The 27,820-nt window shown below is 33.9% G+C and overlaps 1 protein-coding gene across 2 annotated transcripts in view; it reads left to right on the top strand.

Moving 5' to 3' along the window:
• Agmo (alkylglycerol monooxygenase) overlaps nt 1-27,820 on the top strand; it is a 331,367-nt gene that overhangs the window by 177,458 nt on the left and 126,089 nt on the right. The window contains exons 11-13 of one of the 2 annotated variants that reach the window (XM_026408651.2): nt 10,604-10,686; nt 11,211-11,316; nt 17,450-17,476. In XM_026408651.2, coding sequence (XP_026264436.1) covers nt 10,604-10,686; nt 11,211-11,316; nt 17,450-17,461 — 201 coding nt within the window. In that variant the 3' untranslated portion in view covers nt 17,462-17,476. Of the gene's footprint in view, nt 1-10,603; nt 10,687-11,210; nt 11,317-17,449; nt 17,477-27,820 lie in introns of those variants that run through there. The other variant, XM_026408644.2, reaches the window with a different exon arrangement.

The raw sequence follows: 27,820 nt of genomic DNA, 5'->3' as shown, positions 1-27,820 counted from the left end.
ATTGTGTACAATGAATCAAAAGGCATTTTACTGTCATATAGACCTAATTAAAATAAATAAATAATAAGATAAAATAAAATGGCTTGTTATTTTTTATAACATAGGTACCTCTTCCTATATACTTTGAAAATCTCCAGATTACTTACAACACCCAATGCTTTACTATCGTGTTTAGAGAATGGCAAGAAAAATGTCTGTACATATTCAATACAAACACAATATTTTTGGAGTATTTTCCCTCTGTTTTTGATTGAATTTGTACATGTAGAACCCACAGTTATAAAGGGATCACTGTAGTTGCTTAAACTATGATCTCATAATCATCTCTTCAAATACTACATAATTTATCTATCACTACTTATGCTTATACATGATCTAAACATGTTCACCCAAAGCAGCAGTAAGATTTATGTGCATTAATAGAGTACAGATAGTTGCATGAAGCCAAAAGAAAAGCTGGGTCATGTGCATTAAACTATGAAACTCTTGATATGTGAACTAATGTTGAGTTTACAGTACTGACTTTTTTATTATACTATATAAAATCTCTGAATAAATTATATTAATTCATAGAATCCAAAATGTAAACTTACTTATTTTAAGCTATTCCAGTCTCCAGCTTGGTTTTGAAATACAGGCCCTAATACTGGGTTCACCAAAATATTTGAATGCTTGAGCATGTGTGAACGCTTCCTGTGTAAAAACATAGGTATGTACTGTATATATTAAGAGATGTGACTTACACCATAGTGTTCCCAAGAATTTTTCTATTGTCATAAAAAACTATATGAGAAACTCATGTAGATATATTGACAAGAGAAATATCAAGTGTTGAAACCCTTTTCAAACTGAAATTAGACTTGGAGACAGCTTTGCTATTGACACAAATTAAATTTGAAAGGTGCATTTGCTTATTTCTCACATGTGTTTTTCTTTGCTTAAAACATGCTGTGTGACTAGGAAAAAAGGTTGCTTATTTGAAAAATTCTATAGTGCCTTTCTAGTCTCAGGGATGTCTAAAAGCATATGAAAACTTTGAAATCCAACAGCAATATTTTTTTCTAGACTCACTGTGGCCAATAATCACATAGAGAAGTTGTGGCTGACTTGTAATTGAGGATCCTGCTGTGGTCCCACGGCCTTTTCTGTTTATGCATATACTAGAGTAGATAAATACTTACTTGTTTTATGGGTGCAAGTTCTATATAAATAACTTTTGGAGTTAAAAAAAAAAAGCGATTTGATGGCCACCACAAAGGTGTAAGAGGCACATTCTTTTCTTGCTGTAACTAGTGCAGCAAATATTTAAATATATAGTGTTTAGTTTAGTGATATGACCCACAGTCTTTTATGTTGATTTTGGTTTAGTAATGCTTGGGAAATCAATTCCTCAGCTGCTAGGTCTACTTCATGGGGTGATATCATGAATGCATGCTTGAAATAAAAATATTGGCTTCCCTAGCATGTTCTACAAACCAAAACAGAAAAGGCAATGCTACCTTTTACTAGACACAAACAGTTTGAATATTTAATAAGGTCTTATAATGGAGTGTGTAATAAAGTTAGTGCAAATATGTTTTAACACAAATTACTTTGATGCTGTTTTTCAAGTTAATAAGTCATCTGAGAGTTTCCAATATAAATTTGGGAGCAGATTTTTATGGTTTTGAGTTGCCCTGGATGTAGAGCTCTGTAAAACATTATGGGCACTTCAATTTTGTAACTAATGTTTTTATATTAACATTTTTTAATAGACTCCTGAAAAAAATATCAATATACTCAGTTCTATTCTCAGAACAGGGAATGTTCCTTGTGTAAATTAGTTGTAGCTTAGGACTCACATGAAAACTCTCAAGTCAACATCATTGTATACTGTTATTCTCCAGTGCAGGCCTTTGAGATTTCATTTAATTTCCTAAACTTTTTAGGTAGCCAGTGATGTGAAAAAAGTAAATGTGAGCCAAAATGAGCATCAATTATAACTTAAAGCCATGAAATGAACATAATAAATATGGGATTACAAAAGGATATTAGCTAGCCAGGTGCAGTGCTGCGTGCCTATAATTCCAGCTGCTTGGGAAACTGAGGCAAGAGGAACGCAAGTACAATGTCAGGCTGGGAAATTTAGCAAGCTCCTGTCTCAAAATAACAAATAAAATTACAAAAACAGTATGGATATAGCTCCATGATAGAGCACTTGCCTAGCATGCACAAGGCCCTGGGTTCAATCCCCATATTGAAACAACAGCCAATATTTCAGAAATGTAGAGAGGTGATGATTTGTATATATATACAGGTAGGATTAAATATATATATATATATATATATATATATATATATATATATATATATATATATATCCACTATATTGAAATAAAACAATGAAGTGAAAAATTGTACATTTTAAAATATGTGCATCTAATAATGAAATACTAACTTTTGGAGTATCCATTAGCATTGTCCCCAAAATTGTTCAGTATCAGCTCCTTTTAAAGTTATTATATATATACTTCATTTAGAGACAGGGTCTCACTAAATTGCTAAGGCTGACTTTGAACTCACAATCCTCCTGCCTCAGCCTCCCAAGCCACTGGGATTACAGGTGTACATCACAGCACGTGGAAGCAATCATATTTTCTTATTAAAAGTGATCTATATAAAAAGGAAGTTTGTCTCTGTGAATAAAACTGTCTTTTAACTTCTTTTTATTTTTTATTTGTGGTGGGGAGACCTAAGAATTACAAAACATATCCTCACTTGTTTCTCAGTGAAAAAAACAAGTATCCTATAGGTAATATAAAGAAAGTTTATGTACTGATTTCAGTGAGATCTTAAGGCAAATATACTCTTCAAGCTTCTGTTTATTTGAAGGATTCACTGACCCCAAATAGGCTTACTTAGAATTCAGGAAGATGATATGTCAATATGGTAATTCTCCAGTAACAGTTGTAGGATATTTCATTGCTGATGGTGCTCAGTCTTGGACTGATTATTACCCAATACTAAAGTATGACCGTTGCATGTTTTCTAGTCAGTGTCTGTGGATCATGAGGTTTTTCTACTTTGCTGAAGGCAATATGTATAACATAGAGCTGAGTATTGTAAGATATAAAATTTCCAGAGTTTAGATGTTTTCTTGACATGCATGAACTGATATACTAAAGACATGGTCAGTATCCTCTGCAGACTTCCAGGGTTCTCTCTGCAACTCTCTCACATATGGCACTCTGTCTTCCAAACAATAATTTCTTGGTTTCTTTCAGTCCCAGCTGCATCTGTTCAATTCAAGGAGTTCATCAGGCTTCTCTGAGTTTCCTCTGGGCTATGACCTAAAAAGTCTTAAGGTCATAAGCTTAGACAAAAAGGATCATTCTCTGACATCACTGTCTTTTGCTGCCTGGTGTCCAGTATTTGAAAATAATTGCTTCAGATATTGTAGTATTTTTTAAGAACATAGGGAAAAATCTAACCTCTATTTCTACATATTGTTGGCTGTACACCCATATTTTAATGGAATGGAGTAATACTTTAAAATATAACTGTAATGTATCTAATCTTTCTGTATTAAAGTTTTTAAAATGCAATTGTTAACTTTTATTTCTTACAATTTTTTGTAGACACTATCAATTCAATGTTTGTGAGGTACATACCAATATCCTGTTTCAACAATGTATTATTTTTTTTTTTTTTTGCAGTTCTGAAACCACTGGGTAATGTTCTGTTGAAATATTTATTTATTTATTTTATTTATTTTTTTATTGGTTGTTCACAACATTACAAAGCTCTTGACATATCATATTTCATACATTAGATTCAAGTGGGTTATGAACTCCCAATTTTACCCCAAATGCAGATTGCAGAATCACGTCGGTTACACATCCACAATTTTACATAATGCCCTATTAGTAACTGTTGTATTCTGATACCTTTCCTATCCTCTACTATCTCCCCTCCCCTTCCCTCACATCTTCTCTCTCTACCCCATCTACTGTAATTCATTTCTCTCCTTGTTTATTTTCCCATTCCCCTCACAACCTCTTATATGTAATTATGTATAGCAATGAGGGTCTCCCTTCATTTCCATGCAATTTCCCTTTTCTCTCCCTTTCCCTCCCATCTCATGTCTCTGTTTAATGTTAATCTTTTCTTCCTGCTCTTTCTCCCTGCTCTGTTCATAGTTGCTCTCATTATATCAAAGAAGACATTTGGTATTTGTTTTTTAGGGATTGGCTAGCTTCACTAAGCATAATCTGCTCTAGTGCCATCCATTTCCCTGCAAATTCCATGATTTTGTCATTTTTTAGTGCTGCATAATACTCCATGGTGTATAAATGCCACATTTTTTTTTTTATCCATTCATCTATTGAAGGGCATCTGGATTGGTTCCACAGTCTAGCTATTGTGAATTGTGCTGCTATGAACATCAATGTGGCAGTATCCCTGTAGAACGCTCTTTTAAGGTTTTCAGGGAATAGTCCGAGAAGGGCAATAGCTGGGTCAAATGGTGGTTCCATTCCCAGCTTTCCCAGGAATCTCCATACTGCTTTCCAAATTGGCCGCACCAATTTGCAGTCCCCCCAGCAATGTATTTTCAGCCTTAATACTTGTATTAATTTTGCTTTTTGTTTAAAAATCTGGAAAATTTTTATTTCAGTCATATTCCTTTTAGTATGCCTCAGTTACTAAAGAATTCTGAAAATGTAGTCAAAAAGAAAAAAAGGAACATGATAAATAATTTCACAAATTCTTTAAAAAAGCAAGATATTATTTTAAGATGGATTCTTAAAACCCACATTGAATTATAAGTTTCATTACATTGTGTTCTGTTGCCAGGGCTTGTGATGTAGTACTGGGAAGCATGCACAAACCTAAAGATTCAACATGACAAATTCAGAATCTGAAGGTATCTGGAAGGTGGAGCCCTAAGACAATAGGGGTGAGGAGGGCAGCCCTATGGGTGTGCCAGAAAACCCAGTCAGCTGTCTTCAAGTAAGAGTATACAGAGGATTACATGTTCAGCAGTATTAATCCCATTTTTTATATGTTTTGGAAAATGGGCTTTTGAATCGAAATAATGACTCCAATAGGTCTTATTAGACTAACCTCTTAGAAATCTTCTAAAAATGTACTACCTTTTTAAAATAATAACCAAATTCATATGTTTTATTTCTAAATCTATAGAATTAAGTCATGGAAAAGGTTATCAAATTATCATTGATAATGCATATTTTTAAAAAACTTTTTATGTAGAAACATTCTATTATTTTCGCACTTAGTGTATGGGGCTGGTAGTTCTTTTTGTGTGATATGTGGGATGGAGAAATAAGAAAGGTAATTACGTTAACCACCAGCTCTTATCCATGGAAAAGTAAGAGGATGATAGCCCTCTTCAAGAACCACTGGGCTTTATTCACTTTATCTGTGGGTGAAAGAAGGATTATCATATGTTCATGAATTGTTTAAGCAACATTGCATCAGCATGTATTTCTGAAGTCCCTGTGTATGTTTTTACATCTATTTGAAGAAAGTGTAGGTAGGTAGTGTTCTTTGGCATATTTATGACTACATTCTCTCACTGGAAAAACTATTGAAGAAAGAGTAACTGAAAATGCTTGGTATCTTAAAGGGGAAAACATAATTCCATTCATCATAAAGTTTTTAAAATAATTTTTAAATTTATTATTTAATGAAAGATAACATGGAAATATTGATTAATAAATTTTTATGGTTTTATCATTTATCATGCTCTTTATGATAAGGCCTAGTAATATACTGAGTTCAATGTAGAATCATTCCATTTTAGCACTTTAGGACAGACATATTTGATATGAAAAATAAGAAACGGATGATATGAAATCATGGTCAACCCAATAAAAAATAATTTTTTTTCTTTTTATGAAAAACTCATAAGCTATATCTGATTGAACAAACTCTTTGAATGCATAAGAATAAATATTTACAGTGGCCAGGGATAATAAGTTCTATTTTTTCCACTTTTGCTCTTTTGTAGCTGACCTGTGATTCTATGTAGAGGAATGAGGTGATATTGGGTTCAAGGGCAAGGATTTTGTTCTTCTTGCTCAGTCTCTTAAACTCATATTTACCATAGAACCCAACATATGTTCAGTAAATGTTCATTGAATATATTTTATGCATATATACTACATATACATGTAAAATACATAATCAACTAATCGTTATTAATCAGTCAAAGCATGCTGTTTGAACATGCTCTGAGTTTCATATGAAAATGGACTCTCTGAAGGAAGCACATGTGTTTTGTATTGAATTCCCTCTTTCCATTCTTTCAAACACTATATTTTCAATTTTGTTCTTTGTGGGATTGAATGAATGAAAGTTAAGTTATTTAACATTAAATATTTAACATATAAGATCATTTAATATGTTAATGATAAATTAGTGATTAATTTGTTTTAAAACTTAATGATTCAAAATATTAGTTTTATGAGTAAATATAATATAAAATTATTGATGAATTCCACTTTTAGTGAAATTATTATTATTAAAATACAAATTATTTACTCAGTCTTTGAACAAACATGTATTAGGTACTATGTGTCAGGCAATGTTCCAGGCAGTTGGCATACAACAGCGAATAGAGATCAAACCTGGACTGGGGGTTTAGCTCAGCAGTAGAATGCTTGCCTAGCATGTACAAGGTCCTGGGTTAGATCCTCACCACTGCAAAAAGAGAAAGAGAAATAAAGGCTTTCATGGAGTTTGCATCTCTATGGCCAACAAGTAGAGAATGCAAGAACAATGTGTGTAGAAGTGATAATTCATATGGAGGACAAAAAAAAAGCATGGTGCTTATAGAAACTATGAAGAAGTACTAGTTTATTTAAGGTGGAAAAGAGCATGAATTTGTATACATACTTGAATGAAATGAACCATAAGGATTCTTTAGGAAAGTCATTCCCAGCCAAAGGAAGAATAGGTAAGATAGATTTGAGTGGGGAGGATGCTTATCATGTTTGAGGAGCACCAAAATGTCTGATATTGCTTAAGTATAAAAGAGAGGATGTATAGGCAATAATAATGGCTTTGAATTTCATTCTGAGTGATATCTGTAGCCCCTGAAGAATTTAGAACATAAATGATATGATCTGACTTACGCTTTGAAAGTATAATTCGGCACCCTGGGGTTGGGAAGGATAGGTGGACAGACAGTTTCACAAGTGGTAAAACCAGTTAGGAATATATTTTAATAATTGTGGTGGAGATCATACTGGGCTAGAACAGAGGATTAGTTATGCTGTGTGTGCCAATTGCCTTTGACTGGGATATACTCCATAACTCCCAACATATATCTCTGTTAAAAATAGATAGGGGTAAATAGAAAGAGAGAGAGTGTGTGTCAAGGAGGAGTCACAGATTTTTGTCCTGAGTAGTTAAAAACCTGGTGTTGACATTTCCTAAGAAGAGGGAAATGGGGAACCTGTAGTATAGAGGAGGAAAACAAATGCTGTGTTTCAGACTTGCCAAGTTTCAGACGAATATTAGCCAAGCCCAGGATGAAGCAGCTAGCTTCTGCATTAAGTTGGTTTCCTCTCTGATCCCAGTAGTCAGGAAGCAATTTAAGAAAGAGAAGTTCATTCTTTTGCCTATGGATCATAAATTTCCTAACCAAAACAAAAGATCTATTTTATTCTGCTCTGTGAGTTTCCTTTGAAACTTGGAAGAGGTAAAAAACATTTTATTCAAGTATCTCATTTCCATTTTATTGTTGTTAATTAAGATTAGCCTAAGCACCTGAACATAGTAACAGTGATTAGTAATCATGACCATTAATTGACTTTTTTTCCTTGTGCCAAGCACTCCTCTCAATGTTTTATTTCAGTCCTTCCCAAAGTCATATTTTATTTCAAATGTACCTCATGTATATCCAAGTCCTAGAAATGTCAAATAATTTGCCTGTGGTAACAGGGCCTATAGGTTTGTGCAACCCCAAAAAATTCTTATGTTTTTATAAAGCATTTGCAATCATACCATAGTTTTCTGGCACAAACCATTTCTCTTCCATATGGATTTTTCTCTTATAAATAAAAATGAAGCAGTATGATGAAAGAAGTGTTTTTCTTTAAAGACAAAATGTTTCTCTTAACTGAACATTAGTGTACTGCAGCACACCTTGGTTACTTCTACCACTAAGAAAATATTTTTCTGCTCATTTGTGCTTTACTGTCCCAAAGCAGCTATTGCTGGCTTTCACATACCTAAAAATATGTCTCTCATGCCTTCCTCCTAGACATTCTGACTTCCACTGAGCTCCCCACCCTGTATCAGACACCTACCATAACCCATATCCCTCAAAGTTCTGACACTTTTTATTTAGATTTTTGACCACTCAGCAATATTCTTCTACTGCACTATTGCTTTGGAGGATGTAAAAATCCCTTTACAATTCTGGCTGTCATCCCAGGAAATTAGCCACGAGAAACAGGGTTGGTTTGTGATAATAAGGAGCCAGATTACTACATGTGACTAGGAATTGCTTTTGCTTATTGTTTATAATTATTTATAATTATAATTATATTGTTTATAATTCTGGGCATATGTAATTGTAGGTAGGGATACTTGATAATAATGAATTAAAATTAAAGTTATTTTGGGGGGGGGGGCTGGGGATGTGGCTCAAGCAGTAGCGTGCTCGCCTGACATGCTTGCGGCCCGGGTTCGATCCTCAGCACCACATACCAACAAAGATGTTGTGTCCGCCGAGAATGAGAAAATAAATATTAAAATTCTCTCTCTCTCTCTCTCTCTCTCTCTCTCTCTCTCTCTCTCTCTCTTAAAAAAAAAGTTATTTGGGGGGAAAAAAGAGAAAAAAGTTTTTGAAAAAATATTTAGATCTCTATTTTACCAATCTGTTGTATCACATCTCTAATATTCTCATAAAGTGAAATTCAAGCACATTTGCTGATTAGGGAAATCATTCTGGACCTATGAGTTTACTTATTCCCCCCTCTTCACCTGAAGCAGTATTCACCCAGCCCTACATATTGGCTATGTAACATTAACTTATATCTGTTTTAGTCAGCTTTTCTGCTGCTGTGACTAAAAGAACTGACAAGAACAACTTTTGAAGACAAAGTTTATTTGGGGGCTCATGGTTTCAGAGGTCTTGGTCCATAGACATTTGGTTCCATTCTTCAGGGCTCAAGGTGAGATTCAGCATCATGGTGGAAGAGTGTGATAGAGGGAAGCAGCTCACATAATGATCAGGAAGCAGAGAGATTCCATTCGACAGATATAAAATATGTACCCCAATGGCATGCCCCCTTGTACCCACCTCTTCCAACCACATCCTTACAGACCTTCAGTTTTCACTCAATTAATCTCATTATGGAATTTTAATTTACTAATTGAATTAAATCTCTCCCAACCCATAATTTATCCTCTAAACTTCCTTGCATTGCCTCAGATACGAGCTTTTGGGGGACACCTCACATCTAAACTATAACAATATTTCTGCCACCAACCCCTTTAAGTCTCTTACTCATTTGTATTCTATTGTTGTCATACTTTAGGGTCAGGCAGATCTATTTTGAATTTTAGAAACACAGCTTATATTCTGTGTCATAATAGAAAAGTTACATAATCCTTTGATTTCCAAGGTTTAAATATATATATATATATATATATATATATATATATATATATATATATATAAAGACATTGTTGTTGGGTACATAAAAAGGATTAAAGTATAAGAAACACAGTATAGGAAGCTGCAATACAGCAGATGTCCAATATTCACTATTGTTAGATTTTGACATGTAAACAAAATGCATAATAATTTATAAGTCTGATGGTAAAATATTTTGTAACAATTACTTATAAGGCAACTTTTGATATGCACATATAAATATTTAGATTTCATTAGAGATGAATGATTGTATTTATATAATCTCTTTAAAATATGTCTTCTCATGCATAAGGGCATTCTCCTTTAAATATTTTCTGAATTAGACAGCTTTGGATGTAAAAAACACAAATAATTTGTGACATTAAAAATAGCTATTGGAGCTGGATACAGTGGTGCATGCCTGCAATCCCAGCAGCTCTGGAGGCTGAAGCAGGAGGATCCCAAGTTCAAAAGCCTCAGAAAATTAGCAAGGCCCTAAGCAACTTAGTAAGACCCTGCTCAAAATAAAAAGGCAGGAGATGTAGCTTAGTGGTTAATACACCTATGTTCAATCCATGGTACCAGAAAAAAATGAGGTGCTATTAGCATGTAGCATTTATTTGTAATAATGTGAATGATAATTCTTGACACATGGGTTTAACAAACTTCAAATAATATAAAAATTAAAACTTCAAAGGGGAACTTTTAGAAAGAACACATTAAACAGATATCATTATGAAATTATCTAATTCATTCTCCAAACATTCAACAGTGTAACTAAGTGACATTAGGAAAAGCAAAATATCTTCTATTAGTCAACCTACATGAAGAGAATAAGTGACAAATGACATAACAGAAAATACAATTGGGGCTTTTTTCTTGTAAGTTTTAACTCCTAGTGTTTACTCTAATAACTCTTCTGAAGGATCCACTGATCTCTGTGTTTGTTTATAGGCACTATCACAGGTAACTCTCCTTCTGAGGGTTCTCTTCATTATCCTGACCTTGACCTCCATTGGATTTTTTCTGGATCAAAGGTAAGAACTGAAGTGTTTTCATTAATTTTATTTTTTACTAAAATTAAGAATTTTCCATAAAGCCATGAAAATGATAGTATGTTATTTAACTTTTTAATGTAGTTTTAAAATAAACATGAAACCTTGATAACTACCCTTCATTATTTTAGAGTAGATAGATATGTCAGTTCTCCTAAGAAACTTTTTTTTAAGGAGGGGATCCTTGAGGGGACTCATTTACACTATGCGCTACAATTTAATTGCCTAATATTTTAATTTTAGCTGAAAATAAGCTTATTCCTAACCCATAAATGCTTTAACTAAGCCATAAGTTAATAAAGAAGAGATTTTTCTTTAAAAAAATAAATTTTCTTTTTTATTGTAATGCCTATTTTCAAAAAAACTTCAGGGGGACATCTCAAATATGTTAAAATACTACATATTTATTAAAAAATCATAAGAAAATGTAATCTATATATTAATTATAATATATACACATGAAGAGCTCAGCTAAAGCTAATGAAAGTTATTGACATGTCATTCAGACCCAAGGCAGCTCTTATGGAAACTCTCCGTTGCTTAGTGATCCTGATGCTGTACAGATTCGGTCATATTAAGCCTCTTGTCCCTGCCTTGTCATTTGTTTTTGAGGTAAGCCATTCACCATAGGCAGCTATAGCATGGATTACACATGGATTGCATGTTTAAGTCATTCATTATGTGATGTCTCCTCTCTACTTAATTTGTGAGAAGTACTTGTGAGAATTTGTGCCTGTTTACTTAAGTAGCAGTACTTGTTAGTTTTGTTACTTTGGGCTAGCTAATATTGATGAGCCACAGTTTTCTGGTCCCTAAATTTGGATTAATATTGTTAAGCTTATCTAGTTTTTGGAAAAATTTTGTTGCATAATTTTTATAAAGAAATATCAAGACATATGGCATGTTGTAAGGAAGCAGTGATTTTATAAGAAATTTTTGTCAAAGATTCTACTATTTGAGAATTTTTTAAAACTTTATTTTTTTTGGTTCATTTTAGTTATATATAACATTAGGAGTCATTTTGACATAACTGTAAAAGCATGAAATATAATTTGCTCTATTCAGTCCCCAGTACTTCCTTTTTCCTTTCCTCTTCCTTCCTCCTTGTTCACTTGTCTGTACTCTATTGAACTTTCTGCTATTTATTTACAGTTTTTAAAAATTCATGCCTAACAGATATTCATAATGGTGAGATTCATTGTAGTATATTCATATATGTTCATAGGAAAGTTGGGTCAGATTCATTCCACATTTTTCCCATTCCCATCCCTTCTCCACTTCCCTCAACCCCCTTACTCTACTCCACTGATCTTCTATTTTGATGAAATCCCTCAAAACTTTTCTGTTCTTTCCTTTATTGTGGACTAGCTTCTGCATACTGGAGAAAACATTCAACCTTTGACCTTCTAGATCTGACTTATTTCATTTAGCATAATAATTTTTAGTTCTATACATTTTCCAACTAATGCCAATAATTTGTTGTTTTTATAGCTGAATTATACTCCATTATCTAATGTATCACATTTTCTTTGTCTATTTATCTGTTGAAGCACCTCTAGATTTGTTCTATAGCTTGGTTATTATTAGTTGTGCTGCTATAAATATTAATGTGGCTGCCTCCCTATATTATGCTTATTTAAAGTGAAAAGATATAAATAAATTAATAGAGGTCAAATGAGATTTTCCTACAACTAAATTTATATAAATATGATATATTATGAATAAAACTTATTTCCCCAAAACTACATTGTAATTTCAGATCTTAGGCAACTGTTAAAATTTTTTCTTATCATTTGTATTTTAATAGTGTGTTTTCAAAATCTAGAATTATATTGTTAATTTTGGTGTGGAGCAACCTGCCAGTATCACTAGAATGTGCAACATGTAAGTTTATTTAAGGAAAAAAATGCTAACAACATATCACCCTACTTCAAAGGAAAAACTGACATAGAAATAATTATAAATCGGAAAACTCATTTACAAAAAATTTGAAAATATCTATCAAAATTGCAGATACAAATACCCTTTGACTTGGCATTCTACTTCTAATAATTTATACTCCAGAAATAGTACACTCACACATGTCCATTGATGCATAGAAAGATTATTCATTGGGACATCATTTGTAGTGGTATTAGAATGGAAAAAATCTAATTTTTTTTAAAAAGTCTAGAAAATAAAGATAAAGAACTCTTTAGTACAAATCAAGAGTAATTGCAATAATATATGACATATTATGTATGAAATAATACATGATGCTGAATCACATATGATGTATTCTACCATACAATGTATACGAATATAAAAACAGGTTGAGAGACTTCTGTATATACATATATAAATGTATTTTATTGTATGTGTATTAATATATCTAGGAAGATAAAAAAGTACCTAACAGTTTTCTGTATGAAGGGAATGATAATTATGAGATATAAGAAAGAAATTGAAGAACAGTTCTTCAAATTAGTATTCTTTGGAAACAAAGTTTATGAAGCATGGGAATATATTTCACTTTTTTTAAAAAAAATGATGTTTATATAATGAGGCAAATTCTTAGTAACAGGATTTTGGATATAATCTAAGGTAATATAATCTGCATTAAAATAGACATTAAAGTTTACATAATATCATACCTATGTTGTTTCTTGAGATTATAAACTAGAAGAAAAATTCAGAAGCATAAATTATACATGTTTAGGAAAATTCAGAAGTTTACATACCAAAATAAGACTTATAATCAAACAAAATAGATTGTCACACTTTAAATATGAGGCATATTCTAATTATGGGCATGAAAGCAATTAATTCCATTTAATGAACCCCACTGTTGGGTATATGATAGTAGTTAATCTTGCATGCTCCAGAAGCAAATAGAGTATCTGGGTTCTTTAAATTAGCCCTGGTTTTAATCAAATAGGAGTATATATTTACAAAACTTTATTGCATTTAGGATTCTTTAATAATGGAGTGGTGGAGAGCAATATAGTATATGCAGCTTTTGAGTTGATATGCTGTTAATTTCCTAATTTAGTAACAGGTGAAAGTGAATGAGTAAAACATGAGCTTTGAAGCCATGCTGCTTGAATTTGATTCCACTCTGAGAACTTACTTGGTGTGGGTCCTTGGGAAACCACTTGACCACGTAAAGCTTTAGCTTCCTCATCTGTAAAAGGTGGGAGTAAAAACATCTATCTAATAAGGTTTTGAGAAGTAAATGAGATAATATGTATAAGAAATTTGGCACAGCAATTAACACATAATAAGTGATATTAGGTGCTATTATTATTTTTGCTGTTGGTATTATTATTTTATATTAACATGAAGATCCTCAAAATAATTGTTTGGTTTGTCTCAAGAAACACTAATCATATTTAGGGTCAGCTAGTATGAGAAGTGGGAAAAAGTAACAATGTTGAACAAAAAATCTAGTTTTTAGTCTGAAACTCATTCTATGACATTGGACTTTGTGACTAGGTTATTCATCTATAAATCAGGTTTACTAAGAGATAGCATCCTTTGAGCCCTTATTGTGTTCCAAATGTCTTACTTGTAATTTTTTATTTAATCCTCATACAAAATCCAAATTTATATATATATATATACACACACTTCTACATATAATTTGTTTGTATACACATAGCTAGTAAGGAAACAACCCAGGATACAGACTTAGGAGCCTGACACTATATTTCTTAATCATCCAGGAACATTTTCTTCTATGTAATGATAGCAGTACTCAACTTCCCTAAAGGTTCCAGATGAGAAACACAGATGCAATATAGCAGTAAGAGCTTGGAAAATGTAAAAAGGTGTAATAAATGGCTTTTAAATTTAATTGCAATGGTACTTTTGAAAAACAAGTGGTTTGAATAATTTACCTCTGAATTATCTTTGGTTTATTATTCAAAGAAGGGAGGAAACCATGGCACATGTTCTCTGGGTGCTTACCTTCTCTTTCCAGAAATTTTCTGTCCATCTTGGCATGCACATAACTAGTTCTTCAAAAGTAGACATTGCCTGCAATTTTCCATTAAAACTTTTTATTAAATATGCATAATAACATTGACATCACATGGCTCTGTATTTTGTATGTAGTTTTGCATTTAGTCAGGCATTGGTTCTGAAGCTTGCTTCTCAGTGTGGCAATGTTGGGAGGTGGTGGGCCTTTAATAGATGGAGCCTAATGGGAGGTCAAGTGGGTGTGCCCTTGGAGAGATTAATGTTGTTCTCATGGAACCTCTGAGTCAGTTTTTGTGAGAGGGTCATCATTAAAGAATAAGCCTGACCACTCCCTAGTCTCTTTGGTTGACTGTCTGATGATATCATCTCTCCCTCTTGTACATGCTTCTGTCATTTGTGATGTTATTTGCCATGAGGTTCTTGCCAGAGTTGAGCTGACCCATGCTGTACAATCCCCAGAACTGTAGCTAAATAAAGCTCTTGCCTAAGTATCCAGCCTCAGGTATTTCCTTAGAGTAATTGAAAATGAACTAACACATAGGGCTGTGTGGAAAAATTAGATGCCTCAAAGGACATAGGAAGCATTCAATAAAATTTAGTTGTTATCATTGGTTACATTAAGACAATTATTAAAACTAAGCCATTGAATTCCAAATGGTTAAACCTGAACAAGTCTTCTGTGATCAGAGTTCAATACATATGTGCCAGAATAAAGACTGGGCAAGTATGTTCCCATGGGTATTTTTACCTGTGAAGTAGCCTTTTCTTTTTTCTGCTTCCTTTTAAAGTTCAATGCGTTAAAATTTACTGTCAGTCTCAGTTCTTAATTGTACATTTCAAAGTTGCATTTTTCACACTTTTATCTATTAGAACTTTATGTAAATCTTTGTCATTCATCATAGTTTTAATAAAACTGTTCTTTGCCCCACATAAGGAGTATAGAAACTTAATAAATGGTCTCAGTGACTCCATTCAATATGAATTAGGACTGACTGACTAGAGTCATTAGACTATAAGGACATAATGTTCTCATCATTTTTCTTTGAAGCTATCACATGAATCCGTGTCAGTGAAGCAATTAATCGCCTTTCTCTTATAAATCAGTGTTGTATATATTGGCAACATCAGCTTGCAGCCCTGTGACTCTTCTTTATTTATCTAGAAGGCTGACTGGAAATTTTCTTACAGTGCTTTATTATGTTAGTCAAACTTTATAAGTTTGCTCATTATAGTTCTTCTACACCAAAAGACACTTCTAGTTACATTTTACAACTTGAATATCTGTCTCTCTTTCTTTCACTCTCTTTTATACACACACACACACACACACACACACACACACTGGAAAACTGGCTTTAAATTATTTTTCACTCAAATTACAAAATTGCTATTGAGTAATGACAATTCTGGTTCAGCAATACAAGGTATTAATTGAATTTGATACTGTGACTTGTATGTTAAAGATTTACTTCTTTAAGCTTATGACCACAAGAATACTGAATAAGGGCAAAGGGCTCTTGTTATTTATAAAGGTAATACAGAGTGAATACATAACCACCAATCTGTGTATGCAATGATTATCTCAGGCCTTGGACTTTTTGCTTTGATTGCTTTAACAAACACTTTGATCACCACCTTCCATACCTTTCCAAAGCTTGCTTTTTTATAAGAAACTTGACAGAAGAATACTCTGTTCAACATTCTTTCATTCACTCATTTCTCACTCATATATTTTGTGTTTGTAGGCTCACATGTAATTTGCTGTAAGATACACCTGTGGACTTGTGATTTATTTTGCTTATCTTATCAGTAGCTTCCTAAATGTTTAAACCTGGTGAATTTTAAAATAAAGAAAATAAAATAAGGTCCAAGTTGAAAAGTCATTTTGGATAAATACACAGATGGTCCCAGACCTAACAATGGTTTGATTTATGATTTTTAGACCTTACAGTGGTGTGAAGGTGGTACACATTCAGTAGAAACTATCCATTAAATTTTCAATTTTGGTCAATAGTGTGTGGCATGATGATCTCATGCGATGCTGAACAGTGGCTACAAGGTGCAACTTCCAATCAGATGCACCATCAGGATGGTGAAAAACCATCATTCCACTGTGCACTGTGTTGCTGGGTAATTTAGCAGGTTATTTGGACTTATTATATTTTCAATTTAAGATGGGTTTATGAGGATGTACCACTATCAAAAGATAAGAAAATCTATATGCATATATAAAATGAGAAGATACTTGTTTACATTTTGTTATTTATACACATTTTGCTTCATATAACTTTTAATTCAATTAAACAGAGTTTAATAAAGGAGATAATGTATGATTTAATCTGTCATGAGGGCCTCAGTGGTTTTTAACTCACATAAATCTGTGGGTCAGTCTCAGTTCTGCAACTTAATTGGTTGTGTGGCCTTATAAAGTTATCTAAAATAACCATGCTTTATTTCTCTTAGCTTAATTTCTTCACAAAAAAAGGAAAATATAAACTCTAAGAGGCTGTCTTGAGATTCAAAAGAATGAAGAAGATATAGCCTATAGAATCTAGCATTGTATCTGATATATAAGTACCAAGCACAATTCATAATAATTACATCTCCTGATTTATCTGTACATACACATGCACATACATTTAAAATAATATTTTGAGAAATAATATTTGAGCCATGAAAAGATAAACCTGAGAATATCTGCTTATTGGTGTCAAAGTAATTGGATTACAAAATTATATGTGATCATTTTAAATTTAGAACTCTGTTTTTAAAATTTGACTTTCAGTTTTTAGTATAGATCATGAAAATGAGAGCATATCACCCCTAAAATGGTAAATCAACTTGTATCATCTGAAAATGTGCACAAGAGATGGAGAGAATTTGAACAAGTGGAAGGGAACGGAAAGAATGAAGAGAAAGTTGAGAAGCAAAGGTGACCGTGGCTGTGCAAGGGGTGAGATGAACCTAGCAACAACAGAGCAAAGTGTAGGTCCCAGGGAAAGACAAATAAAAGCTCATGTAACTTAGATGCATCTTGCCTGGTGTTTTCAGTGGCATGAAGAAGAGTCTATCCAATACTTACTAAATGCCTGTTTCACCAAAGATACAACAAAAGTACTATCTTTGTGGAGCTTGGATATTAGTATTAATTTTCAAAATTACTGAACAGCAAATAAGCACAATTTAGTGGCTTAAAATGACACACATTTTTTTATTTATTTAAGTTTCTGTGGATCAGAGGTCAGTGTACCTCAATACTCTGTTTATGGTATCTAGAAGCTAGATTTAAGATACTGGGCAGATTGAACACTCATCTGGTGGCTCAGCTAAGGAAAAATCCACTCTCCTGCTAGTTTAGGTTGCTGACAGAATTCATTTCCTTTTAGCTGTATGAGTTAGGGCCCAGCTTTCTGCTGGCTTCTGACTGGAGGCGGCCTTCAGGTCCCAAAGCATGCCTGCAGCTCCTCACCCAATGGCCTTCCTAATCACGACTGCTTACTTATCAAGCTGGCAAGAATAACCTCTTGCTACAGGGATCACTCAGTCTCTCTTTTAAAGGTCTCACCTGATTAAGTCAGGCTCATCCAGGATAATCTTGTAATAGACAGATTTAGGGCCTTGGTAACATTTGTAATATCCCTTAATATTTGCCTTATTCTTTTGAGTAGAAGCAAGTCATGGGTCTCATCTACATTCAAGAAAAGGGGATTATACAGAGTGACAGGTCATAAATAGCAGAGGTAGGAATCACAGAGCCACCTAGTTTCTATCAGTGGTAATGAGGGAGGGTAGAAAATAACTTAGAAAAATATTTATATACATATTCATGTATATGTGCCTACATAAGTATGGTTTATTAAGTAATGGTAAGTACTATGGAGAAAAATGGATATAAGAGGCAAAATTAGAAAAATTAAATAAACAAAACCAAAAACAGTACCCAGGGATGACTGGTGGCATTTCAGTACAGACTTTATTTCAACCAAAATCCATGTTAATTCCTGGGAAAGTTCAGGTAAAGGGAGGCTTGAGTGCAAACGTACTGAAGTATTTAGTACCTGGGATCCTTAGTTGAACTAGAGTAAGCAAGAAGGCAAGTAAGATCAGGACAGTAACACATAGGTGTTTTGGGTTAATGTGCTTATCTTGGCTTTTACTCCAAGTGAAATGAGAATACCCTGAAGAATCTGTACAGAGGAAGTATATGAATTAACATCTAAGATCACCTTGACTGCTGGGTTGAGGACAAATGGAAGGGGCATAGCAAGAAGTGAAGCAAGAATGTAAGGTAGCAGGCAGATGAGCAGAGTTGGTGTCCTAGGATGATACATTAGAGAACTTGGGAAGTACATATTCAGGTGCTGACTTTAAAGTATAGGAGGTAAGTTTTTCTCATGGGTCAAATGAGGAGTGTGAAAAAAAGAGGAGTCAAGAATAAGTGCAAGGGATTTGTTTGGCCAAAGGAAATGAAACAATGGAATCACCATGAACTGGGATGGGAAGCTCTTGGAGAAAGAGCTAGGAGTGAAAGGTGGCATATCTATTTTATTTGGAAGGATTGTGTTTGTTGATTTCATAGTTATATTCTTCTATACATAATTTTTAATACATTTGGCATACAGAAATTAATTATTCAATGTAGACAAAATAGATGATAAGAACATAGGCCCACATTTTGTTAATGGTTATATTTATGTTTTGTGATTTAAATGTTTTTCCTTTCTCATTTTTTCTTCATGTACTCTTTAATGAATTTATATGACATTTAATTTAATACCTCATAAGATATTTTCAGCTAATATTTGATATTCAGAGTTTTATACTAAGTGCTGAGGAATATATATATATATATATATATATATATATATATATATATGAAAGAGAGAGAGAGAGAGAGAGCGAGCGAGCGAGCGCGAGCTGGACATGGTAGTGCATGCCTGGAATCCCAATGACTCAGGAAGCTGAGGTGGGAGGACTGCAAGTTTGAGACCCACCTCAGTAACTTAGTGAAGCCCTAAGATCTTCTTAAGCCCTGTCTCAAAATAAAACATTAATAAAAAGTGGGGGGGAGGGCTGAGAATGTGGCTCAGTGGTTAATAGACCCTGGGTTCAAAAGAAAAAGAATAAATGAAAATATCATTGGAAGATCAAAGAGTTGTCACAGCGTCAAGACACTACCCTGTTTTTGAAAATGATGGAGAGGGCCACTGTACAGGGAACCTGCTTCTAATATCAATGTTCTTGGGCCTTGTGTTAGTCAGCTTTTCATCACAGTGACAAAAATACCTGACAAGAATTAATTCAGGGAAACAAAACTGTAGTTTGGCTCACAGTTTCAAAGATGGTGAGCCAAATCCACTGTTCTGGGCCTGAGATAAGGCAGCACACCATGGTGGAAGGGCAGAAGGACATGGTGGAGAAGCACTGCCTTGTTCATAGATGTCCAGGAAGCAGAGAGAAAGAGAAAATGTACTGCAGGAAAGATGAGTCCTTTCAGGTTATGTCCCCAGTTACCACTTCCTGCAGCCATTACTGAGGTTTACCACCCTATTAGTCCATTCAAACTAGGGTGGATATTTTCGGTTATAGCTCTCAAAATCCAATCATTTCACCTCTAAAAATCTTTGCATTAACACAGGAGTTTTTGTGGGACAACTCATGTCCAAATCTTAACATTTCATCTCTGGCTCCCAAAATCTCATGTGTGTGCATCAATGCAAAATGCATTTAGTTCATTTACAAGAGTCCCATAATCTTAACAGTTCCAGCATTGCCCAAGTCCAAGTCTAAAGTCTCTTCTGAGACTAAAAGGAAACTCTTGACTGTGAACCCCTGTAAAAATAAAAACCAACTTATGTGTATTCAATATTCAATGGCATAGATTAAATATTTCCTTTCCAAAAGGCATGAATACAGTCATAGAAAGATTGGATGGAACCAAAGCAAGACTTAAACCCTGGAAGCAAGTTCTTGTCCCCAAAGGGCTTGAATGGCCCCACCCCTTGGCCTTGCCATTTGTAGAGCACATGGTCTCTCTTTTAGCTTGGCTGTCTTTATAGTCAGCAGCTTTTCTGGGCAGACAGTCATGTTACTGGAATCTCTTAATTCCCGGAATCTCTATTCCAGCTTCCGTTTTTCCTATACAACTTCAAACATCACCCTCTTGGGGACACACACAAAGACACCAATCCTGTTACGATTTGCCTGGCCTCCCAGGCCTTCTCCTGAAATCTCAGTGAAAGCTTCCATAAACTAACTCAAGTATTCTACATTAGTCAGAACCAGCACTACATAAATACTAAGGTCTGCTGCTAGCTCATGCAGAAGTCAAACTCACTGGGATTAAGTTTGCAGTTGACTCAGAGTGGCTACACCAAATTTCTGAGATGTCCTCAAGCCATCTTTCCTATTATTTTTCTGCAAAGTACTTAGAATATCCTTAACATTTATAATCTCTTCAACAAACACACTTTATCAGCCCCAGTTTTGCAAGCTCTTTTCTGGTAAAGGGCAAGTTTTAAAAAATCTTCCATCCCCACTTTCTGTTTCTGATTCTTATAGTACATCTAACTAAAAGCTGAAAACAATATCCATGCCATTCCCAAATGTTGTGCTTCCTTGAAATTTCCTCCACCAGAGTAATTAGTCCATCACCTTTCAATTTAACCTTAATTAGAGTGTTAGAATGTGAACAAAAGTAGTTAAATTATTTGCCAAAATATAGTGTGAATGAATTCTAGTTCAACTCCCAACAGAATCCTCATTTCTCTCTGAAAACATAAGAACACAGTCCACATTTCTGTAGGCATTCTGGTCCTCTGTGCTCTCACTCTGATCACCAGTAAGCTCTTCTTACAACATTCTAATTCCCTATCCTCAGTTTCCAAAATTTATCAAACTCTTCCCACAAATCAACTCCAAAATTTTCTGAACAACATGGCCAGGTTAGTACCAGCAATGACCTCACCTCTCTGTACCAATTTCTGTGTTAGTAAGTCTTTGTTGCTGTGACCAAAGTACCTAACAAGGACAACTTAGAAGAGGAACAGTTTATTTGAGCTCATGGTTTCATAATCTATTATGAACTTAATCTATTGTGGGCTGACTCCATTGCTTTGGCCCAAAGTGAAGCAGCCCATCATGATGGAAGGGCAAAAGGGTGTAGCAGAGAAGGGCTGCCTTGTTCATGGATGGCCACAAAATAGAAAGGAAACAGTGAAGGGGCCATAGGAAAGGTGACTGCTTCCAGTGTGTGATACCGATTATCTGCATTCTCCAGTGATGACCCACCTGCCTACAGTTACCACCCTGTTAGCCCATTCAAACTAGGATATTCTGATTAGGTTTGAGATCAAATCATTTCACCTCAAGACATTCCTAAATTAATGCAGAAGCTTTGGGGGATGCCTCATATCCAGATTATAATAAGAACTGTCTGGATCTTGATATCTAGAATTGTTTTAAGCCACAAATATCAGAATTCCAGCTGTAAAACTTCACTAAGATGAAGAAGGAAGAAGGATTACACTTTGATTTCTTGTCTATGCTTTGTTTATTATTTTTATGTTTTTTTAAAATTTTTATGGGGATTATAATACAATTTTATTTGCATGTTGTCTTAGATGTGTACATGAGGATATACAGTCTTTATTGATCTGAGAACTGATAGATTTTAAAACAGCAGTTACTATAGTTTTTGTATACTTATTTCTTTATTGATCTTTATTGATCTGAAAACTGCTAGATTTTAAAACATCAATTACTATAGTTTTTGTATACTTATTTCTAACTTCTCTGGATTAGGAATGGTGTTTGAGATAGCTCTTCATAAGAGACATAGTGGAATATGAAACTAAAATGTTTTTCCCCCAGTTGCTTTCTCTGAGTATTCAAATTGTCTTTGAAAAAGAGATTTATACTATTTTTTATCTTTAAATCATTAAAATACAGTATATTATGCAAAGTTTGTGTGTGTTATATACATTGTTTTATATAATAAAATTAATCATGATTAGTGATCATAAAAACAAATTGAACATTTAACTTTGTGATTTTCAATAAACGAATTGTGTAATGTGGCTCAACAAGACAGGGACAGAACTGAATATCAGTTAACTTTACGGCTTATGAAAATGATCAGTTCAGTAAGCTTCAATTGAATTTTGTGCATAATGTGGTGGTTTTTGTATGTATTATCATTTATTTAAATATTTCAAATACATGTCATGGGTAATTTTAAGTACTGCAGTTCATGTTCTACATGGTTAGCAAATATCAATTAATTTGTTAATTTATTAATTTAGTTTTAAGTCATAATAACCTTAGAATATATTATAAGTTGCTTTTTCTTTTTTAATGAGGAAACTGAAGTCATTTGTCCAAGGCCCCAGTACTTTATGTAGGTAAAACAGGATTCAAATCTTCAAAGTGTGGCTCTGAAGCCCATACATTTACAAGGCAAGCTCTAGTGTGCATTACAAGTTGAACTGTCTGAATCTTGTGTTCATTGATGTTAAATCTCCATGGGGTCTGAGCCTGAAGCATCCTTTCTCATCTACCCACCTTTGTCTATTTTTATTACTTGTAAGACCATGGATGAACTGATGACTCCCACATGTTTATCTGCATAGGACCTCCTCCACCTTCATGGGTAGAATCACACATTCTCCTACCTGAGTAAGGTTTGCTTTTGAACAGGATAGATTAATTACAGAATAGCATATCTAAAAGTGAGCTCTTGATGCCTTCTAACCATCCCGTATCTCAAAACTTTATGTCTCAGAAACCATTTATCATCAACAGTTACTCATGCCACAGATTTAAGAATCATCCTGTTTTAACATGTTCCTTTTCGACTCACTTATTCTCCCAAAACTTCTGTTTTTTTCTACTCCAAGACATATCTCCTATTAAATTTACATGTTATGATCCTACTTTAACGTATTATAACTTGCTCTACTTTAAAGCATTATATCTTGCCAGGACAACAACAGAAGATACTGTAGTATCCACCTTACTTCTATTCTTGACAACTTACTATCATATATATACATATATCATTAAACTTAGTTTAAATTGTTTAATGGATTTAGATTGCACTCAGAATAAAATTCAAACTTTTTACCATGGTCTAAAAGTACCTGAGAAATTTGCCATTTGAAGACATCCCTAATCTGTAAATTTCGGTTTATAAAGAAAATAAGTAAATAAAAGATGTCATTGCTTTAATATAGAAAATGTGAGTATAATATACAGAATGTGACTCCTAATAGTGTCTTGAGAAATATTAACTTTTTTATTGGCTTTACACTTTTTTTAAAAGATAGAGGAGAGAGAGAAAGTGAGAGAGATAGAGAGAGAGAGAATTTTTAATATTTATTTTTTAGTTCTTGGCAGACACAACATCTTTGTTTGTATGTGGTGCTGAGGATCGAACCCGGGCCGCATGCATGCCAGGCAAGGGCACTACCACTTGAGCCACATCCCCAGCCCCAATTGGCTTTATACTTAGAAAATTCTTAGAAAAACTATACTTCTACAAAAAATAAAGTGGCATACCTATAGCATTGATCCTACTTAATTTTTTTAAAATTTCTTATCTTTTAAAATGTAAGCATATCTATTTTAGATGGAAGACCTTTAAATACAATAATTGAAAACAATAAATTTGAATGCTCCCAAATAGAAATACCCCACAAAATTTAAAATGTCTTTATTTTTATGAATAAAAACATAAAGAAAGACTGGTAAATTTTAAAAATCTAATTAATTCTCAAATTATCATATCTGAAAATAAAATTCTTGTAAAAATGGCATTGAATGTGATCTGTATTATATGGATATTTACCTCAGTGACATTTTACAAGCCACTTCTAGTATTGGTATATTTTATTCCAAATCCTGTTTTCTTTTAAAAATTTCATGTTTAAGTGATCATCTCCAAAACTTCAATGAATATGGTCAAAACAAACACACAAAGTTAAGGCAAGTCTACAGTCTCAAAACTCATAGAGAATTTCTGTGTCTCACTCTCAGTAATGTTGTGTGTAATAACTCCACTTTGAGGTCATGTGCTGGACATTCCTTTCAATATCAGAGAATATTTGGATTTGAGTCATCTGGGAGTTTGGTATAGGATGCTCTCTCATGGTTGTACAAATTCCCACTAAGCTAGAGAATAGCACTTCTGGTCTCAAGAACCTTGGGAATTGGTTCAGTTTTGACCACAGAAAGGATATCCCAGGAGGGAATCTTTGGCAGGAATTTTAGCTACATAATTGAGTTCCGTCCAAAATCACACCATTAATATACATTTCATCCTTTAAGAAACATGCCAATTAACCTACAAATCTAGAATCTAATTATCACACCTTCTCATTAATTATTTGACATTATTATCCTGCGTGGACAACTCTTTTGATAAAATATTAACCTAGGTTAGCAATTTACCTGTCAACCATTTTATATACAGAATAGGAAACCAAAACTCATAGTAATATCAATGACTCTTCAATATTTATTTATTTATTCCATTAATATTAAATTTGAAAAATTTAGGTGAGCACATTTTGAAAACTTTAGCCCTAAATAGAAAGCTGGATTAATATTTACTGACTTTAAATTATAATGAATGCATATTCAGATGTCCATTATTACAATATTCAGTCAAAATACATGGTGTCAGTAGATTCAATAAGGCATTTCAGAGGAAGGCTGCATTTCTAGTTGCTTCTTAGCTGGGAGTTCAAGCAATGATGGGACTGTTTCTCAGTGAATTAAGTAAAAGAAAGATTCCACCGAAATCCAATATCAGACTCAGTATTCAGGTGCATTGAACAAAAGACAAAAAAAAAAAAAGAGTATACTGAAGCCAAGTCAGTTGCAACAGCTGAAGTGGTGCTATTTCACTGGAAAGCGGAGGGATAACTCAAGCAGAAAGAGGAAAATAATGAACAAATTTGATATGAAAAACCTGTAGAACAGAAAAGTAGGGTGAACTTAGCTGAAGCAGAAGCTACACCGTGAACTGGTATTTGAAAAGTGTTCCATGTTTCTCAACTCACAAGTGAAGAGCTAAGGCCAGGAACCAGTTTGAGGAGGCCATGCTGCAACTTCTGGCTGCAGGAACCCAGGAGACAGTAACAAATATTGAAATACTGCCTCAGTAAGCACCTACCATGTGGCATAGGGTGTATCCAGCAGAACAGATTGAAATAGGCACAGAGAAAATTGTACCCACGGGGATTCTAGTCAGAGATATGTAGGGGAGTCAACTCACTTTCCCTTTGAGTCTGGCAGCTCATGCAACTAGCTAAAGAGAGTCAGGAAACTGAGGAGGTGGTGTCATTACCCTTGGGGGTTGAGCCTGGGAAGGCTGTGTTCATGGGCAGTGGAATGTAGAGAACCTTGAAGGAATGGCTCCCCCATCCTATAAGGATAATTCTCAAGAGGCTCCTGAGGTTCACATTTCCAACAGAGATCAGCATCTGACCAGCCCAAGGGATGTGTTGTTCTAATAACTCCTGAGCAGAAACAACCTGATAAAACCTCAAAGACCTCTGTCTTCCCTTTTGAGGGTTAAGAGTATTTTTTGTTTGTTTGTTTGAGATTTTTTCCTTTACTTTTTTTTCTTGTTTTCCTTTATATCTCTTTAGTTTGTTTCCTTCATTCCCCCCCCCCCTTTATAACCATTACTTTATACATTTCTTCTGCTTTCTCTCTTCACATTTGGAACATTAAAAAGTTTCTGTTACCTTCCTATCATATTTATTTTCTCTTAATGAACTTCATTTCACTATATTTTAGAACTATTTGATTTATGTACTTCCTGCCCTCCACCATTCATGTTTTTGAAGCTATTAATGCTGTGGATATTATAGTTGACATCTGCTATATACATTAAAACCATATCTAGTTTACAGCTATTAGCTGTTTTTGCTATTGGCAATTTCTGACAACATCATTCCTGTTTTTGTGGTAATTCATGTTGTAGATTTCATAGTAGGCAACAGGGTATTTGTTTTGATGCTATATTGTTTACTTCTGTTGTTGCTATTATTTCCCACTTTTTTGGTGAGGTGCTCAAACTGTACTAGGACAATAAAAGTTTACAGGATAGAGAACTACTACAATGCAAAACCCAGGCAAGAGACAGTGCACCTTGCTGTACACACAAACTAATCATATTCAAATTTTAATACAATGAATAGAAGAGCAAAAAATACCACTAATGACAAGGTTGCAAATAGGAATGACTGGGGAGGGCTCACCAGGCCACACATATGGACATCCACTCCTAAAGCAGAAAACAGGGAGAATTAGCACAAAGACTGTGTGTACTACATACAAGTGATCTTAATATAGATCACTCCTTTATACTTTTTGAATACACAGAGTTGGTAAGTGGAGAAAAGCAACCACAGAGGCATGTAACACATATACCCTGCTCTATATAACACACAATTGCCATATCTACACATCTGCTCTTTTCAGAACTACAGGGAAAGCAGAAATTTCAAGTTCTGACACAATATATGCTGCATCAAAATACACTAATTATCACCAAAGAACTAGCACGGAAACTATACTATAAAACACTCTTAGAAATACATTAAAAGGTCTACTACAATCTGATATCACAGAACACTCTGGCAAAAGAAGGCTGTGCCATGGAAAGGCCCACATATAGGAGTTAAAGAAAAATCCATCCACATAAAGGCATAAAACCAATGCAGGAATGCAAGAAATATCAGAAAACAAGGTGACATAAAGCCTCCTAAAGTTTAATTCACCAGCAACTGGCAGGAAATATAATGAAGATACTGAAGTGGATGAAATACCAGATAAACAACTAAAAAATGATTTAAAAAATGATCAATGAATTCCAAGGGAGCACTGAAAAACAACTGAATGAATTAAGGTAGTAAATACGGAATATCAAAGGGAAATTCAATAAAGAAGTAGATATGCTGAAAAAGAACCAAAGAGAAATCTTGGAAATAAAATACATATATACAGAAAGAGAAAGAATTAAAGAAAGAAAGGAAGGAAGGAAAGAAGGAAGGGAGGAGTCTCTATAATGGAGTAGACTATGATGAAGGCAGAATCTTAAGGCTACAAGACAAAATTGCCTGTCTGGAACATTCAGACAGTATTA

This window comes from Urocitellus parryii, chromosome 3 (assembly GCF_045843805.1).
Source record: "Urocitellus parryii isolate mUroPar1 chromosome 3, mUroPar1.hap1, whole genome shotgun sequence".
NCBI classification, from domain to species: Eukaryota; Metazoa; Chordata; class Mammalia; order Rodentia; family Sciuridae; genus Urocitellus; species Urocitellus parryii.
Note: the sequence above shows the minus strand (reverse complement) of the source record. Positions and strands in the feature narration are given on the sequence as shown.